The sequence below is a fragment of the Sarcophilus harrisii genome, chromosome 2, assembly GCF_902635505.1.
Source record: "Sarcophilus harrisii chromosome 2, mSarHar1.11, whole genome shotgun sequence".
NCBI lineage: Eukaryota > Metazoa > Chordata > Mammalia > Dasyuromorphia > Dasyuridae > Sarcophilus > Sarcophilus harrisii.
In genome coordinates, this window is record NC_045427.1 from 19,407,824 (window position 1) to 19,425,295 (window position 17,472).

At 40.9% G+C, this 17,472-nt stretch overlaps 1 protein-coding gene across 1 annotated transcript in view; it reads left to right on the plus strand.

Annotated features, from left to right (window-relative positions):
* The window catches only part of SFXN5 (sideroflexin 5), a 193,480-nt gene that overhangs the window by 18,400 nt on the left and 157,608 nt on the right, over positions 1-17,472 (plus strand). Inside the window, exon 2 of the mRNA XM_031949713.1 lies at positions 702-770. Within this exon, the coding sequence (XP_031805573.1) occupies positions 702-770 (69 nt within the window). The remainder of the gene's footprint in view (positions 1-701; positions 771-17,472) is intronic.

The window sequence follows — 17,472 nt, forward strand, 5'->3', positions numbered from 1 at the left end:
GGCTCACAGTCTGCTCAAATTATTAAGCTCTATTTTTTTATTATTTATTGAGGAATAAATTTATTTAGTATATTTTATTTAGTATTTATTTTGTATTATAAATTATTTTATACTTATATATTTTACAAATATAGAAATAAATATATTTATTATTATATATTACATAAATATATTTATTATAAATTATAATTTATTTAGTATACTTATCAAGTAAGAAACATCATTAAATAATTTATTATTTATTAATATTATGATATTGAATATTTATTACCAATAATAATAATTATTAAGCTCTGAGCTTAATTGGCTTCAGAGTTGCTGATTTTCTATATGTCCAACTGGATTTGTTTTCGATCACTGCAAAGGATTGTTGGTATGTTAAGCCACTCTGTATTTTAGTTACATCCAGTTCTCATATAGCTCTTCTAAGTTACCTAGACAGTTGGGGAGCTCAAGCAAATTGAGGTAATTAGTATACTCATCTACAAAATCACTTGTACACAACTACAAAAATGAATCAAACTCAATGAGCCACGCGGTAAATGAAAGGGCACAGTTTTGATGAGATAGATGTCCTTGAGATCATTATCTGATACTGAATGTGGTTGGGATTTTGGTTGGATTTGTGGTTGGATTTTTCTTTTAATTATCCAAGAAGTACACATTTTAATCATTTTCCTTTTCTTCTTCCCTTCCTGCAGACTTCCTTCTATGGCCGATTCCGGCATTTCCTGGACATCATTGATCCCCGTACCCTCTTCGTCACTGAGGTAGGTAGTTGGCTCTTTTCCCAGAGAAGTCCCCCAAGTGACCCCTCCTCTTCCAGTCCCAAAGAACTCCTGGATTAGCAGATATCATTTCTCTGTCTCTGGGCAGGACCTCGCCTTCCCATCCTCAGAGACAATTGAACCTAAGTTCTGTTTTTTCTTTTGCTTAGCTGGTTTGAATATAAAAATTTTACCTTTTTTTCCCCAGTGTATATGAAAAGTGGAGTCAAAGGTATCATTTAGGAACTGTGGAAATGGGGGGAAGGGCATGGTCATGTAGCTGCAGGAAGAGGAATCAATGAATGAACAACTCAAGGACTACATTAATACTTTTTTAATGTTGAGATTTAGAGGATGGCTTTCCATATGGTGGATGAATCTTTGGTGGTAAAATTGCCCAGGAGAAACTGGGCAAGGGTCAGGCAAGTTTATAAAGCATTGATAGGTTATAATCTATATCATTGGAGAGACTTAATTAGGGCCATTCATGGCAGAATTGGAATGAGTGGTGTCTGGAAGAATTTGAAATAAAAAGTCTCGATCAAGTTCTCTTGCCCGTTTCAGTTCTTTCATTTGACTGCAAATGCCTTTCTAGGTCTTATACTCTGTACATAAGAGTTATATGTCCAGTGGAGATTTATTAAAGCAGAATTTTTCCAGTGGGATGCAGAAGCCTTTAAATCGGCAATGGAGAAAAGAACTCTTTAAAAAGTAGGATTGGACAGATAGAAAAAGATGTATAACAGCTCACTGAAGAAAATAATTCCATAAAAAGAAGAGGTGGATATATGAAAGTCAAAGTTCCATGAGACATCAAGAAGCAATAAAACAAAGTCAAAAGAATGAAAAAAAAATAGAAGAAAATGTGAAAAATCTCAGTGGAAATACAATTGACCTGGAAAATAGATCCAGAAAAAGTTTTGATCTGAGCACATCTATTTGTTAATCAATGTATATGAATTTCTCAACAAGGCCTCGACCCTGATTAAAAAGGAAGATAGACTTTTATATACCAAAAATAATTAAATAAGGCCAATTAATTAAAAAGAAACAGTATACCATTAGGCAATCTGATTTCTAATTAGATGAAATATTAGGAACTTGCAGATTGGAAGGAGGGAAGGGTGAACTGCTATAATGCTCTGAAATCAGAAAAAGAAGTGTCCCCCTCCCCTGAAGTGTAAGTAAACAATTAGTATATCATTGAAATAAACAATTGATCAGACATGCAGGACTAGCTTCAAACAATACAGATTTTCTTCCAATTCCCATACCTGAATAAAGTTTTCTCACAAGATGGAAATTGGACTAGACCTGTAATTGAATAAAAAAGGAACTGAGCTAGCTCCAGAATTGAGTCACGAGATAAGACTCAGTGTGGTCACTCAGTACCCACAATTAACCACTTGCTGTCTCAATCCCCTCAATTCCCTCAACTGGAAATTCAGAAACTCAAAGGGAGAGATGAACAAAATTAAAAGAAAACCATTGAACTTATAAATAAAACTAAAAACAGGTTTTGTTGGAAGAAATAAACTATTAGTAAATTTGTTTTTAAAACAAGAAAGAGCAAAACCGAATTACCAGTCTAAAAATGAAAAAAAGGGAGTGAATCACCAGTGAAGAGAAAATCAAAGTGAATTCTATAAAACCTTTAAAGAATAATTAATGTCATTACTATATAAATAATTTGGAAAATTAGGCAAGGAAGGAGTCCTACCAAATTTCTTTTATGACATATATATGGTATTGATATGTAAACCAGGAAGAACAAAAACAGAAAGAAAAGTATAGAAGATTTTCTCTAAGGAATATTGATGACAAAATTTTGTAAGGAAATTAAATCATGTGTCACAAAGGTCATATACCATGACCAAGTAGGATTTGTACTAAGAATGCAGAATTGGCTCTATATTAGAAAAACTATCAGCATAATTGACCATATACATAACAAAACCAACAAAGATCATGTGATTATCTCAATAGGTGCAGAAAAAGCTTTTGTCAAAATATAATATTCACTCCTATCAAAAACAGAGAACATAAAAATAAATGGAGCTTTCCTTAAAATGATAAAGAGTAGCTATCTAAAACCATGAACAAGAATTATCTGTAATGGGGATAAGTTAGAAGCCTTTCAAAAGTAAGATCAGAGGTGAAGCAAGGATACCAATTATTATTTCTTTTACTTAATATTAGAAATGCTAGCTATAGCAATAAGAGGAAAAAAAAGAAATTGAAGGAATTAGAATAGGCAGTGAAGAAACAAAAGTTTCTTCTGCAGATGATATGGTAGTATACTTAAAGAATCTTAGAGAATCAACTAAAAAACTAATTGAAATAATTAATAACTTCAGCAAAGTTGCAAGATGTAAAATAAATCCACATGAAGCTTAACATTTCTCAACAAAGTCCAGAAGGAAGAGATAGAATGAGAAATTTCATTTAAAAATAACTGTGGACAATATAAAATACTTGGGATTCTACCTGCCAAAACAAACATATAGTTCCTGGGAACTATATGAACACAATTATAAAACACTTTTCAAACAAATAAAGTTCAGATCTAAATAAATGGGAAACTATTAATTGCTCATGGATAGACCAAGCTAATATAATACAAATGGACAGTTCTACCTAAATTAATTTACTTGTTCAGTGTCGTATCAATCAAGTTGCCAAAAATTTATTTCATAGAGCTAGAAAAACTAATAATAAAATTTATTTGGAGGAACAAAAGATTGAGAATATTAGGGGAACTTATGAGAAAAAATGTGAAGTAAGGTGGCTTAGCTATATTATAAAGCAGTAATCTTCAAAATTATCTGCTACTGGCTAAGAAGTAGAATGTTGGATCAGTGGAACAGATTAGATACACAAGACATAATAGTAAATGACCATAGCCATCTAGTATTCAACAAACCCAAATATCCAAGATTCTTAGACAAGAAATCACTATTTAATAAAAATTGTTAGTAAAACTGGAAAACAGTTTGGCAGAAATTAGGAACAGACCAACATCTCACTTTGTATATTGAGACAAAGTCAAAATGGGTGCATGATTTAGATATAAAAGCCATAGAAGCATAGTAGGAGAGCATGGAATATCATACCTGTCAGAATATAAACAAAAAATAGCATTATGGGAAACAAATTGGATGATTTGATTATATCAAGTTAATAAATTGCACAAACAAAATCATTGCAGCCAAGATTAAAAGAAAAGGAGAAAACTAGGCTGGGCGTGGGGATGGGGTAGAGGGCAGGCTGGGAATGGCGAGGAACGAAATATAAAAATTAAAAAAAAACAAAACAGGTAAAGAAATGCTTACATGGCTTCCTCAAGAGTGAGCCATTGCAGAGTAATTGATAGACCAGTATCTGTAGATATCATTTGAATCAATTTCAGCAAATCACTGGACAATCTATCACGTAATGCTTGTGGACAAAATGAAAGACGTTGGTATACTTGGGTAAGACTGGCCTTAAAGAGCAGTGATTTTAGCCCAGGTAAGGTGACTAGTAGAACATTCTCCTTAGCTCTATGCTAGTCAACATTTTTATCAGCGACTTGGATAAAAATATTAATATTTTATTTGATACTTTTGCAGATGATGTGAAGCTGGGTGGGCTCTCTATCTTGATAGTTGAACAGAGTCAGGATCTCAAAAATATCAACATTGTAGAGCATTGGGCTGAATTCAATAAGATGAAATTTAATAGGAACAAATGTGAAAAGTCTTTTACTTGGATGAATCTTTACACATATAAAATGGGACAGGTTCTGGGTTAGTTGACACTTTGGAAAAGATCCTGGGTATTTAATGGATTGTAAGCTCACTATGAGTCAATAGTATAATATGACTGCCAAAAAAAAAACTAATGTAATCATGGGCTACGTTAGAAAAGGCCCTAGTGCCCATGATTGGGGAAGCAATGATCTGTATCCCTGTTCAAGCCTCACTGAACTCCTGGGACCAGTTCCGGTTGCCATATTTTACGCAAGGACATTGATATGTCCAGAAGGAGCTAATCAGGATGGTGAAAAGATCAGAGTCTATGAAGTATGAGGTTTCTTGAAGGAACTGGAAGAAAAGAAAACGTGGGAGGGAGAGGAACATGGTATCTGTCTTAAAGACTTATTCCACTTGGCTTCAGAGGGCTACATTTTATAAAGAGCAATGGATATAAGTTGCAGAGAGGCAGGTTTTTGGTTCAATTTAATTAGAGTCATATAGAAATGGAATGGTCTTCCTTCAAAGATCTCCGGTTCTTCATGAAGTCTTCAAGTGGAAGTTGAATGATTGTGGGAATACCATCAAGGGGAATCTTATTTAAATGTGTGTTGGATCCCCTAACCTTTGATGTTCTGTGCCTGTGGAGTTAGCTGGATGCTAGTCTTGACAAGTTATTCCTGGCTATGTGAGTCCTGAGTACTTCGCGACTGTAATGGCTGTGTGATCTCTTTGTGGAGGTACTCTGTCCATCAGTGTTAATCACAGCCCATCCATTCCTCCCCATCCTGTATAATTCTTGCTCCCTTTCTCCTATGAATCCTTCATGGAGGATCCATTCAATATGTTAAAGATGCTCTTCTTACATTTTATAGGCACTTTTGCATTACCCACATCGCATCCCTTGTTCTTACAGTACAACCAACCAGGTGTGTGCTAGAACCGGCCAGTAACTATTATCCAAGTCTAATATTAAATTTTCAATGGGACCATTTATAGTGTGGAGATCAGCAGTTCTACAAATCAGAATTTGACTTTCTGTTTCATTGATTGTCCAGAACATGGTTCTCAAAGTGTGAACCAAAGAATCCTGGGGGTCTCTGAAACTCTTTCAAAATATCTACAGATTCAAAATTAGTTTTTATTTCTTATGTGGCAAGTATCTATAAACATAATACATATAAACAAAAACTCTTTGGACAGATCTTCAACAATTTTAATAATATAAAGATATTGAGAACAAAAGTTTGAGAACTACTGGTCCAGACTTAAGAAAGTGATGGAGAAAATATTAATAATGCACATTAAACTTGTGTCTCACACTTACATTCTCCCCATCAAGAGCTGGTTGTTAAACATATACCAGCATATCCCAGCAACTAGCCCATCTCTTTTTCTGATAGAATATCATATGACATTCCTTGTGCCCATTGGGCAATAGCCATTGTCCTTTGGGTCAAATCAAGTTGATTTTGATTCCTTAGTGACCACAGTGTTTCATTATTTGCAATCTGTGAGCCTTGCCATGAGAATATTTGTTTTATAAAGCTGACTGTGTGCATGTTTGTGTTGTTGTGCATGTCATGTGACTTGAATGTACTCCAGGAAGCAGCTTGGGATGATTAAAGTGAGGGGATGTTTCTCAAATCCAGTTCAGCTCTTTTATGCTATTCTGTTCTGGATCCAACTTCTGGCCCCCTTTTTTAGCGTCTGAAACCTATTGTAGTCTAGATGGACAGGGAGCATCTTTTATCTTGGACTTTTCCTGAGTGGATGATCAGGCCTTTTTCTTTTCAGTGAACATAGACCTCCTCGAGGAGGCACTGTAATGTTTTGGGGTACAATGTAATCATCCAGTGCAAATAGGGTTCCCAGAGTGTGTGGCCCCCCTTTATCCAGGTCCTGCTTGGCGCATGAGTGGAAGCCTCTTGCTTTTCCCCTCAGCAATAGTAGTTAATTTATAAATTACACATATTTGGATGGTTAAGCTAAAGTCTCTGAGTTCAGGGGTTGAGATGTGAGCAGCTTTGAAGGGCCTTTGAACACATCACTAGAGACTGCTCATTTTTTCATAATCTTTTCATTGTATCCTGGGTCTTTGTCTTTGATCGATGGCCAAAGGATTCAAGGCAGGCTTCCAGGAGAGGGAGGATGGAACCTAAGCTGGCTTCCAAGGCAGAGAAAGAGAAGGGGAAGGCTACTCCAGGAAGAGGAGAATTCCATTCCATTCATAGGATCCTTATCAGAGAGAAACCAGGCCTGGAAGGGTTAAGTGATTTGCCCATAATCACATATCTCGTATGTAATGAAGCAGCATTTGAACCCAAGTCTTCTTCTTGACTCCCAAGACCAGCATGAAAATTCAGCTGCAGATTCTGAGACGGGAGTGCACATTTGTACAATGCAAGCTCAGAAAGCATTTCCCTAAGTTTTGGAGGCGACATGTGAGATGTAATCTTGCCACAAAATTAACTTGATGTGTGGCCGTGGGAAGTGATTTTGGGGTCACAAGACCCAAGTTCCCCATCTGGGCCCCAAAGAAGTACATGTTGCTTGCCTTCCATTTTTTGCCAAGATGGCAGACCAGGAATGGGGAATACTGCTCGTGATGTCCACTGCTGGTAATGATGGAGCTCCTTTTATCGCCCTTTTCATTCTTTGTTATAGGGATGGGCTGACTCTCAGGTTGCCAAAGCGGGAGAGATATCTTGAGAAATGAAGGTGATGTGAAGACAAACGATGTCAAAAAAATTTTAGCGACAACGAGTTCAAATTCCACCTCTGTCACTCGCTTTCATAGGACTATGGACGAGTTGCTTATACTCTCTAGACCTCAGTTTCCTATGCTGCTAAATAAGGGGGTTTTGACTAAATGGTCCCTTCCAACTTAGAGATTCTAGGAAATGTTCCCATTCCCCTAAACCCCTTCCAGGCCCTAGTCTGTCCTCTGTCTGGTTGTACTTTGCTCCCTTAGCTCTGGGTTCTATAGCTTAGAGAATCAGATGGATACTGCAGATATGGGAGGCAGTTTGCTAGGTTCTTTAAGTGACTATCCCAGGCTAGGCCCCTGCCTCTGCTCCCCTGCTGCCCTTGCAAGTGGGCACTTGACACAGTGTAGTAGGGCATGAGCTGGCAGTGCAGGGGGACCTGCCTCCTTGACAGGTGTGAGGTCATGATCACTGGAATTAGATTCTTAATTACAGGGTAAAGACACTCTGGCCAGGGAAGAAAAGTTAGAGATGGGCTTTAGCCAGGGCTCATGTGACAAACTCTGGGACAGGCCGTGAATGCATTTCTGTGGGGGGCACTTCATTAGAGCAGAGCTGCTGTCCTTTCAAACGGCAGAGCACATCTCTCCAGCAGCCCCCACCACAAACCTACTGTGAGCATGGAGGATTTCAGAGCTGGGAGGGACTTGGAGATCAATTTTAGTCCTTAACAAAAGAACAAGGAGCCCTTACTTATGAGCTTAAAACCGGGGGGTGGGGAGACTTGAATTTGAACCAAAGCTTTTAGTCAGGCTAGGAGGCCAAGGGATATTTGGGAGCTTTGTCTGTTAGGCTCTTCCTCCCTTTTTAAATAATTAATCTCTTTTGTTTTGATATCACTGATACTTTTATTGAATCCCTCCATTGGCACCTCCCAGGGAGCTACACTTTATCACAAAATAATAAAACAAAGAAAGAAAGGAAAAAATATTGCACACAATAACCATAATATCAAAAATATAGTTTTAAAGGATAATAATATATCCCCCGTGTTCTCCCACTCTACAAAGGGCAGAGAGATGGCTTCTCATATCTCTTCTTTGAGTTCAAGAGTGGTTGTTGTCATTTCCCAGCATTTATCTTCTTTTTAAAAAGAAATTTTTGCTGACATCTATTGTTCTTTTTCTTTTTTTACATTGCCCTTCAGTACTATCCCTTTCCCCAGTCACAAGTACTATCAGAGAGACAGTGACAGAGACAGGGAAAAAGAGACAGACAGAGACTAATGAAATTGATATCTGAAAACGCATGCAGTGTACCTATGATCCCATGACCCACCTCTCTCTGCAAAGGGCTGAGGAAGAGGGTCACCTTATATCTCTTAATTCAAGTTATGGCCTTTAATTTTTTTTAAATAATAGCTTTTTATTTTCAGCATTCACCCTTGCAGAACCTTGTGTTCCAAATATTTCTCTCTCTCTTCTCCCCCTCCCAGACAGCAAGTAATCCAATATATGTTAAACATGCCATGCCCTTAAAAAAATATATATATTGTTTCATGTTGGATTTTTTGGTGTGTGATAGATCTTTCCAATTCATTGTCACAGTCGCTGTGTGCCTCTGCATCAGTGTGTGTAGCTCTTCCCATGCTTTTCTGTATTCATCACAGAACAGGAAAATTCCTTTATGTTCAGGAACCACTGACCTTTTGAATTATTTTATTGTAACCTCCACATAGAATTACATTGTTGTAGCCTCCACAGTTACATTGTCGTAGCTTCCACATAGGGTTACCTTGTTGTAGCCTCCACATAAAGTTATGTTGTTGTAGCTTCCACATAGTTACATTGTAGCCTCCACATAGATTGTTTTTCTGTTGTTGCAATTTCATTGTAAGTATTCAGTGTCACTGTATTCACTGTACATCGTTTCTCATCTCTCAATTGGTGAGTGCCTTTAAAACGTCTCTCTTCCCCACTATCATAAATAAGGAGATTTTACCTGTGGAAGTAAGTGTTGAGATCTCATGGAAAACCCTCAGAGCTGTGAAGAACTCACTATTTTTGTGACTTTAGGCAAGTCACACGTGGGCCTCGGTTTCCAGATGAGCTTCAATAGCTCATTAAAATTAAATTAAAATTTAAAAGACAATTTTTTTTTTTTTTTTTTTTTTTTTTTTTAGCCATCATCATCTGACTCTATATTTCCCTTCCCCCTTCCAGCTTTGGAACTAGGCCTGATAACAATAGATAAAAGGGGAACACAAAGTAGCTCAGCCCGTCTTCATCTGGCTGCCCTTCCTGGCCTGTGGCACCAGGCCCTCTGTCTCCTGCTATTCTCTCTTGTGTACATTGGGTTCCCTCCCTATTGACCCACTTTCCCTTTCGCCATATCCTGTATTCCTTCTCACCTCTTTGTGCTCTTGCCCAGGCTTGTCCCTCATACCTACAGTGCAACCCCTCCTCCTCAAGGCTCAGGCCATCTAACCTTCTGCAAGAGGTTTTCCTCTCAGCCTTAATTAGAGCAAACCTCTTCCAGGGAATTGGCAGTTTTAAAAAATATATCTTTTTGGTTGATGCTTTCCCTCCATAAATTACTTTTCACATGCACACAAACACACACACACACACACACACAGACACACACTCCGCCTCCAAACTGAACTCTCCCATAATAAACCACTGGTGTCCATTACGGAAAACTTGCCTAACAGTGTTGACGCTTATTCCCCCTCTGCCAAGAGGGAGGAAACAGATTTTATTAGTTAGTTCTTCTGCAAAATCTCCATGGTTTCTTCTTCCTTTTTCTTCATCTCCATTTTTGTAGTCAGTGTGTACATTGTACTCCTAAAGAGCCCCTTGTTCCAGCCCCTTGAGTTGAGACAAATCCCCCCACTTGCCCCTTAGTTAGTTCCTCATCTTTGTCCTTCCTGGGGGCACAAATTTGATTCCTGCATATGCCAGTTTCCCCCAGGTGACGGGCGCTCAGTTTGTTTCTTGGGCAGTTTGCTGACTGAGCTGTTCTGATACCTGATGAGTCTCTCTGACTTTGACTTCCTTGGGGTATATTATATCCCCATTGTGGGTGCTGGGTCAAAGGGCATGGGCTGTTAGGTCACTTTTGTTGCCCAATTTCATGTTGAAATTCAGAACGACGGAATCACCAGCTTTACCAGCAGGGGAAGCGCTCCAGGTGCCTGTCTTCCCTCCAACATAGCCTTTCCCTGTCCTTTGGAAGGTTTTTGGAGAGCGGCACTCTCTGCCTCTGCATGTGAGGAGGGCCCACGGATCGGAGCGGGAGCTGGAGATCCTGACCCTAGAAGCGGGAGACAGAACCAGCTTTGGGCCTTTGATTCCCCCGGCTTCTGTTGGGGACCACCTCTGGGATGGGTTTCCTCTCTCCCACCCTCACATCTCGTTGCTGAGTAAAACTGAGGCAGGGTCAAGACTCTTTTGAATCTTTTTTCCATGGTGGGGGAGGGAGGAGGGCTTCTTTTGGTCATGGTGCCAAATGAGCTGGAATCTGGCCAGGGTTGTTATAGAAACTCTAGAGAATCCTTTCGAGAAGTGGGGGGGAAATAATGTGAACACAGCCCCATTCATTCCCCCATTCATCACTCACAGAGCCTCATCCAGCTCCACAGAAACTGCCTCAGTGACAGGAAGCAGACTCGGAGAAGAGGCAGGAGTGGGCTGGGATGACTCCTCTCCTGGGCGAGCCTGGGGGGGACCCAGATTCTTTCTTAAATCCTGCCGCTTCCATGTCCCCCACCCAATGGCTCCCCGGCATATCTAATTCAGCCAATTCAAGATGGATGGTAGCGCCTGAAACCTGCCCTGCCTTTTAATTTGACTTTTTCCCGTGGTCCCACATTCACACTGTCCCCTTTTCTTTGCAACCGTGAGATTCTCTTTGATTTCTTCTCCCCTAGCTCTCACATCCAGCAACTGTTCCACATAGAGTGGGGCTGGCAGCAAGTGGCAATGTAGTGCAGTGGAGACAGCATTGTTGGACTTAGCGTCAGGAAGACCCACACAGAAATCCCAACAACAGTACCATGTAACTGGGAGACTTTAGGCAAGCCTCTTATCCGCTCCTGTTGTTGTTGTTGTTTGATGATTGTATCTGAATCTTCATGACCCCACTTGGGGTTTTCCTGGCAGAGATACTGGGGTGGTTTTTGCTATTTCCTTCTCCAGCTCATTTTACAGATAAGGAAACTGAGGCAAAGAGGGTGAAGTGGCTTTCCCAGGGTCACACAGCTAGAAAGTGTCTGAGGCTGGATTTGATTCTAGGAAGGTGAGTTTTCCTGACTTCAGGCCCAGCCCTCTATCTACTGCACCACCTAGCTGCCCTACCTCTTCCAATAGCTAATAATAATTATTATCACTAATCTAATTTTATATGTGCTATAATATGTACTCTATTAACAATCATTCCCATCCATTTTCTGTCTTCTCTCTGAGGGGCAGCAGAGCCTGGTCAAGTCAACAAGCATTTATTTAGTATCAGCCAAGCAAACCCCGTGCTGAGGGGATGCAAAGAAAGACAAAAAGCAAAATCCAAGCCCAGCCCCATCTCCCAAAGATCCCATAGTTTGGGAAAATGAGGTACAAATAAGCTATGGCCAGGATAAGTTGGAGCCAGTCAGCAGAGGGAAGGCACCAAATTGTGGGCCTGGAGAGCCAAATCATAGAAGGACAGACAGGAGGTGACAGTGAGGAAGCAAGTACGAGATGGGAGAGAGTCAGAGGAAAACCTGGAGTCAGAAAATAGTGTCTTGTGAGACAAGGGGGGAGTGTTGTATGGTGCAGGAAGCCAGAAAACTGAGGCACTAATGCATTGTTGGTGGAGTTGTGAAATGATCCAACCATACTGGAGAGCAATTTGGAATTATGTTCAAAGAGCTATCAAATTGTACAGACCCAGCAGGGTCATTACTGGGTCTGTATCCCAAGGAAATCATAAAGGAGGGAAAAGGACCCACGTGTGCAAAAATGTTTGTAGCAGCTCTTTTTGTGGTAGCAAAAAATTGGAAAAGGAGTGGATGCCCCTCAATTGGGGAATGGCTAAATAAGTTATGGCATATGAATGTTATGGAATATTATTGTTCTATAAGAAACAATGAACAAGCTGGTTTTAGAAAGACCTGGGAAGATTTACATGAACCAATGCTGAGCGAAACAAGCAGACCCAGGAATACATAATACCCAATAACAGTAAGAATGTGCAAAGATCAACTCCGAAAGGCTTGGTTCTTCTCAGCGGGTCAGTGATTCAAGGCAATCCCAGTAGACTTTGGACAGAAAATGCCATCTGCATCCAGAAAAAGAACTATGGAGACTGAAAGTAAATCAACACATGCTCTGTTCACTTCTTTTTTTCTGGTTTTTTTTTCCTCTCTCCATGGTTTTTCCCGTTTGCTCTGATTTTTCTCTTCCAACATGATTCATAAAGCAATGCATATTAAAAATAAATAAACTTACTACAATAAAGGAAGCCAGAAAGCTGCAAAGGGCTTTAAAAGCCAAGCAAAGGTGATAGGGAGGTGAAAGGGAGCCACAGGATTTTATTGGCCGGAGGGAGACATGGTGGATATAATTACGGACTTGAAATCAGAAAGACCTAAATTCAATCAGACCCCTAACTCTTTTGAGCTTTGTGATCTTGGTAATGTCTCTTTAACTTGCCTGACTTTGTTTCTTCATCTATAGAATAGGAATAATACCTGGAGTCTGTATTAACGTCACAGGCTTCTATGGGAGTGAATGTTCCTGTATGTTCCTGTTAACTCTGATGATTATTCCCATGGTCCTCCTGAGCCTGGCTCTCCTGCCATCCAGGAGTGTGGGAAGATCTTGTCACCTCACTATGTGCCCATCTCATTTGCTTGAATAATTTTTCTTATGAATAGGCTTGTGTCATTGCACTGCTCAGCAATCTGCAGTAGCTCCCCATTGTCTACTGAAGGAAGTTTCAGTCTCTTTTGTCAGGGACTGAAGACTTTCCATGGTCTGTCTGCAGTGTTGCCTCTTCCATATTACTCTGCTCTGTAAACTCCCCACTTTAAGTCTGCCAGATAGCTCTTTGATCCCTGCTGTGTCTCCCAGGTCCTCTCCCAACCATCTCTCTGTCTGATGTGCCCCCTTCTGGTCTTCAGCTGGTGAATTTCTGCCCATTTTTAGGGTTCTGATTCGAGTCATCTAATGTCCCTTGGACTTAATGAAGATTTTTTTCCCATCTTCACAAAACTCCATTGCCCAGATAGGGTGATATTTTTTATTGAACTGATTTGCCCCTTTGCTTGTGTGTCAGCAGGGCAGGGACCCTGACTCCTTAACCCTTGTACTTCCCCCAGTGCCAGTCATAGTGTTTTGCACACAGTAGGTGTTTTATCAATGCCTGACAAATATGGGATCTTAGACATATCCATGGATCCTTCCCCCCTCCCCCCCCACTTTTCAATGGTATTTTATTTTTCCAAATTCATGTCAAGGTACTTTCCAGCATTCATTCTTGAAGAACTTTGTCTCCTAATTTTTTTTCCCCTTACCTACCCCCTCCTTCCCAAGACAGCAAGCCTTCTCATGTAGGTTAAATATATGCTCTCCTTTTAAACATTTCCATTTTTGTCATGTTATGCCAAAAAAAAAAAAAAAAAATCAGACCCAAAGGGAAAAAAAAAACACAAGAAAGAAAACAAACAAAAAAGGTGCAAATACTATGTTTTGATCCATATTCAGACTCCCCAGCTCTCTCTGGGGATGGGACTTTCCATCACAAGTCTATTAGAAATGCCTTGAACATCTCATTGTTGAGAAGAGCCAAGTCCAGCACAGTTGGTCATTGCATAATCTTGTTGTTGCTGTGGACAATATTCTTTTGTCCACAATGTGTGATGACTCAGCATCAGTTCCTGTCAGTCTCTCCAAGCCTCTCTGAATCATCCTGCTGATCGTTTCTTACAGAACAGTAATATTCCATAGCATTCATATGCCATAAGTTACTCAGCCATTCTCTAGCCGATGGGCACCTGCTCAGTTTCCAGTTCCTACCATTACAAAAAGGGCTGCACAAACATTTTTTTTTACATGTGGGTTCTTCCCCCTTTTTTATGATCTCTTTGGGATATAGGCCCAGTAGTGAGACTGCTGGATCAAAGGGTATGCAGAGTTTGGTAGCTCTTTGAGGGATAGTCAAGATCCATTTCTTTCCTATGTTATTGCCTCTGATCTTACAGTAGGGGAAGTGGGCCAGAGGAGCCTAATGAAGTAAGTAAACGGAGGCAGCCGGGCGGTGCAGTGGATGAGAACTGGGCCTAGAGTGGAGAGGACCTGAGTTCACATCTGTCCTTAGACCTTTAGTAGCTGTGTGACTCTGGGCAAGTCAGCTAACCTGTCTGCCTCAGTTTCTTCCTCTGTAAGGGTGATAGCACCTCCCATCTCCCAGGATTGTTGTGAAGATCGAATGGGATAATATTGGCAAAGTAGTTACGGCACTGCTGGCACATAGTAAGTCCTTCAGAAATGTTTGTTCTCTTCTCCTTTCCCTTCCCACAGGCCTCTCCTGCCGACATCTCACTCCCTCTATTCAAATCCTTTGTCTTTGATGAGCAGTCTCTCTTTCTTGTGTCTTTCTCTGTCTCTGTCTCTATTTTTCCCTTTCTGTATGTATCTCTCCCTCTGTTTTTCCCATCTCTGTCTCTCCTTCTCTCCTTTCTTCTCTGTCTTTTTAATATCTGTCTCTTTTTGTCTCTGTTTTTTCTCTGTGTCTCTATCTCTTCCCCCTTTCTCTCCCTCTCTCCTCTCTTTCTCCCTCCTTCCTTTGCAGGGACAATAAATCCTCCTAATTTTTCCTCCCTTTCTCCTTTACCTAACCCCCCTTCCCAAGACAGCAAGCCATCTGACATAGGTTAAATATATGTTCTCCTTTTAAACATTTCCGTTTTTGTCATGTTGTGCAAAAAAAAAAAAAAATCAGACCAAAAGGAAAAAAAAAACACAAGAAAGAAAACAAACTAACAAAAAAGGTGAAAATACTGTGCTTTGATCCATATTCAGACTCCCCAGCTCTCTCTAGATGCGGATGGGACTTTCCATCGCTCTGTCCTTTCCTGGATTTGTCCACAGAAAGTGCCCTTGGCTAGCCTGTCTCCCTCCCTCTGCTATCTCATGCTGGTGTGCAGCCGGTGCGGGGTAGCCTTCCAGCTGGTCCTCCTGCCTTGGAAGGGCCTTTACTTGGGTTTGCCAATGGGCCACGAAGCTTTCTGACCAAAGAATAAATTGAGCGTGTGATAGCCATTTATTAGACACCTGCTGTGTACCAAGCACCATTCTAGATGCCAAAGCAACAGAATAGTTTCTATCCTCAAGATGGGTGACGACAGAGCTACGTTCACAGAGGGTTATCGAGGAAAGGATGTCCACTAGATGGGGGGCAAAAGGAGGTAGGAATACAGCGCTGCATGAAATAGTGTTTGGAGGCAGCTATGGGCTGCAATCTGTTGGGGTAGGGGTAGCAGCCTTCCTCCCCCCACCTCTCCCCAGTGAAATTGTACATCTTCTGAAGTATTGAAGCAAGTCACGGTACCCCTCCTGGGCAGCTTCCTTGGGACAACCAATGCTTGTGACAACTGCTCTTGTTTTTTCTCCAGTACCATCTCCCTATTTCTTCTGACTATCTCTCTATCTCTTTCTGTGTGTCTTTTTCTTGTGTCTTTCCCTTTCTCTGTGTGTATCTCTTCCTGTTTTTCCCATCTCTGTCTCTCCTTGCTTCTCTGTCATTTTTAATGTCTGTCTCTTTCTGTCTCTCTCTCCATCTCTCTGTCTTTCTCTGTATCTCTGTCTCTCTCCCTCTCCTCTTTCTCCCTCCTCCCTTTGCAGGAATAATAAACCCACTCTTTTATTGCTGCTTGTCCTTTTAGTCTTAAAATTTTCTGGAGATATCGGTTGTTTTTCTATCATCTGTTTACCTCCCCTCTTCAGCCGTCTCTTGTACTGAATGATCAGAGAGAGCGGGGGAAAGTGCAGTGTGCGCTATGTTTAACACCCATAGTCTCCCACCTCTGCAGAGAAGGGAGGAAAATATGTTTTCCTCCCTCTTGGGGAAAGAATTGGCCACGTTCATCTCACACGCTTTTCTTCCGGGCCACTTCTTAACAAATATTTTAATATCTGAAGCTCCCGTGGATGTCGGTTAAGAGCGATCTTAACCATGACCAGCCTGTGGTGTGGGCAGCTAAGCAGTGCCGGTGGGCACAGAGCACTGGGCGGGGGAGACTCAGCTTTCTGAGAAATCTGGCCTCAGATTCTCACTGCTGTGTGACCCCGGGCAAGGCCCACACACATGTCTACAATATGTATACATAACTAACTTCCTAACTATATGTATGTATGTATATGTATATAGCATCTCCACACAACATATCTATAATACACACATGTATAAATTTACATACAGTCATACCCATACATACATTTCTATAATATACATACATAACATATATACATATATGTATGTATAGCCATACACACATATCTGTAACACACACAAATGCATTTATGCACATATAATGTACACACATATTGACAATACACATACATATAACTGTATACATGTACATCTATCCCTGTCCATACACATATAAGCCCACAGCCCATTTGCCACTGTGTAAAAGGGATCTGTCCTTGCATCCGCCTCATGCCTTCTCCATGTCTGGCTGATTTGTAGGTTGGAGCCTGTGGGTGGCCAGCAATGGGGCTGCTCAGAGTATCACGGAGCTAGAGCTGGAGATGGTGGAAGAGCAAAAACAGACCGAAACATTCTCATTCTATCCTTCGTTCTGCCAGCATTTCTCAAGCACCTGAGGGAGCCCCCGTAGGCTCTGGGATCCCTAAGTCCAAAATGAATTAGTCCCTGCTCTCAAGGAGCCTACATTTCCTTTCCATAGGCTGGAACCTCAGGGCCAGGGGGCGATGGATGGGCTTTGAGGGACGAGCTCAGGCCTCTCCTTGATTGACCGATGGGGAGAAACGTTGCCCTGGTGGCTATAGGATGGCGTTCTTTAGAATCACATCGGTGGATTTCCAGACCGGGGATGGGGGGGTTGCTGCCACAATGGCTCCCGTAAAAGCAAACTTTTCCCCATCCCCTGCCTTCTGAGCTGGGAGCCGTTTCTGAAGCTCTTTGTAACACAGCAGAGTGGGAGCTTGGCTGGCTGGGAGATGGGGTAGAGCTGGCTGGAATTTTAATTGCCAGCCAACT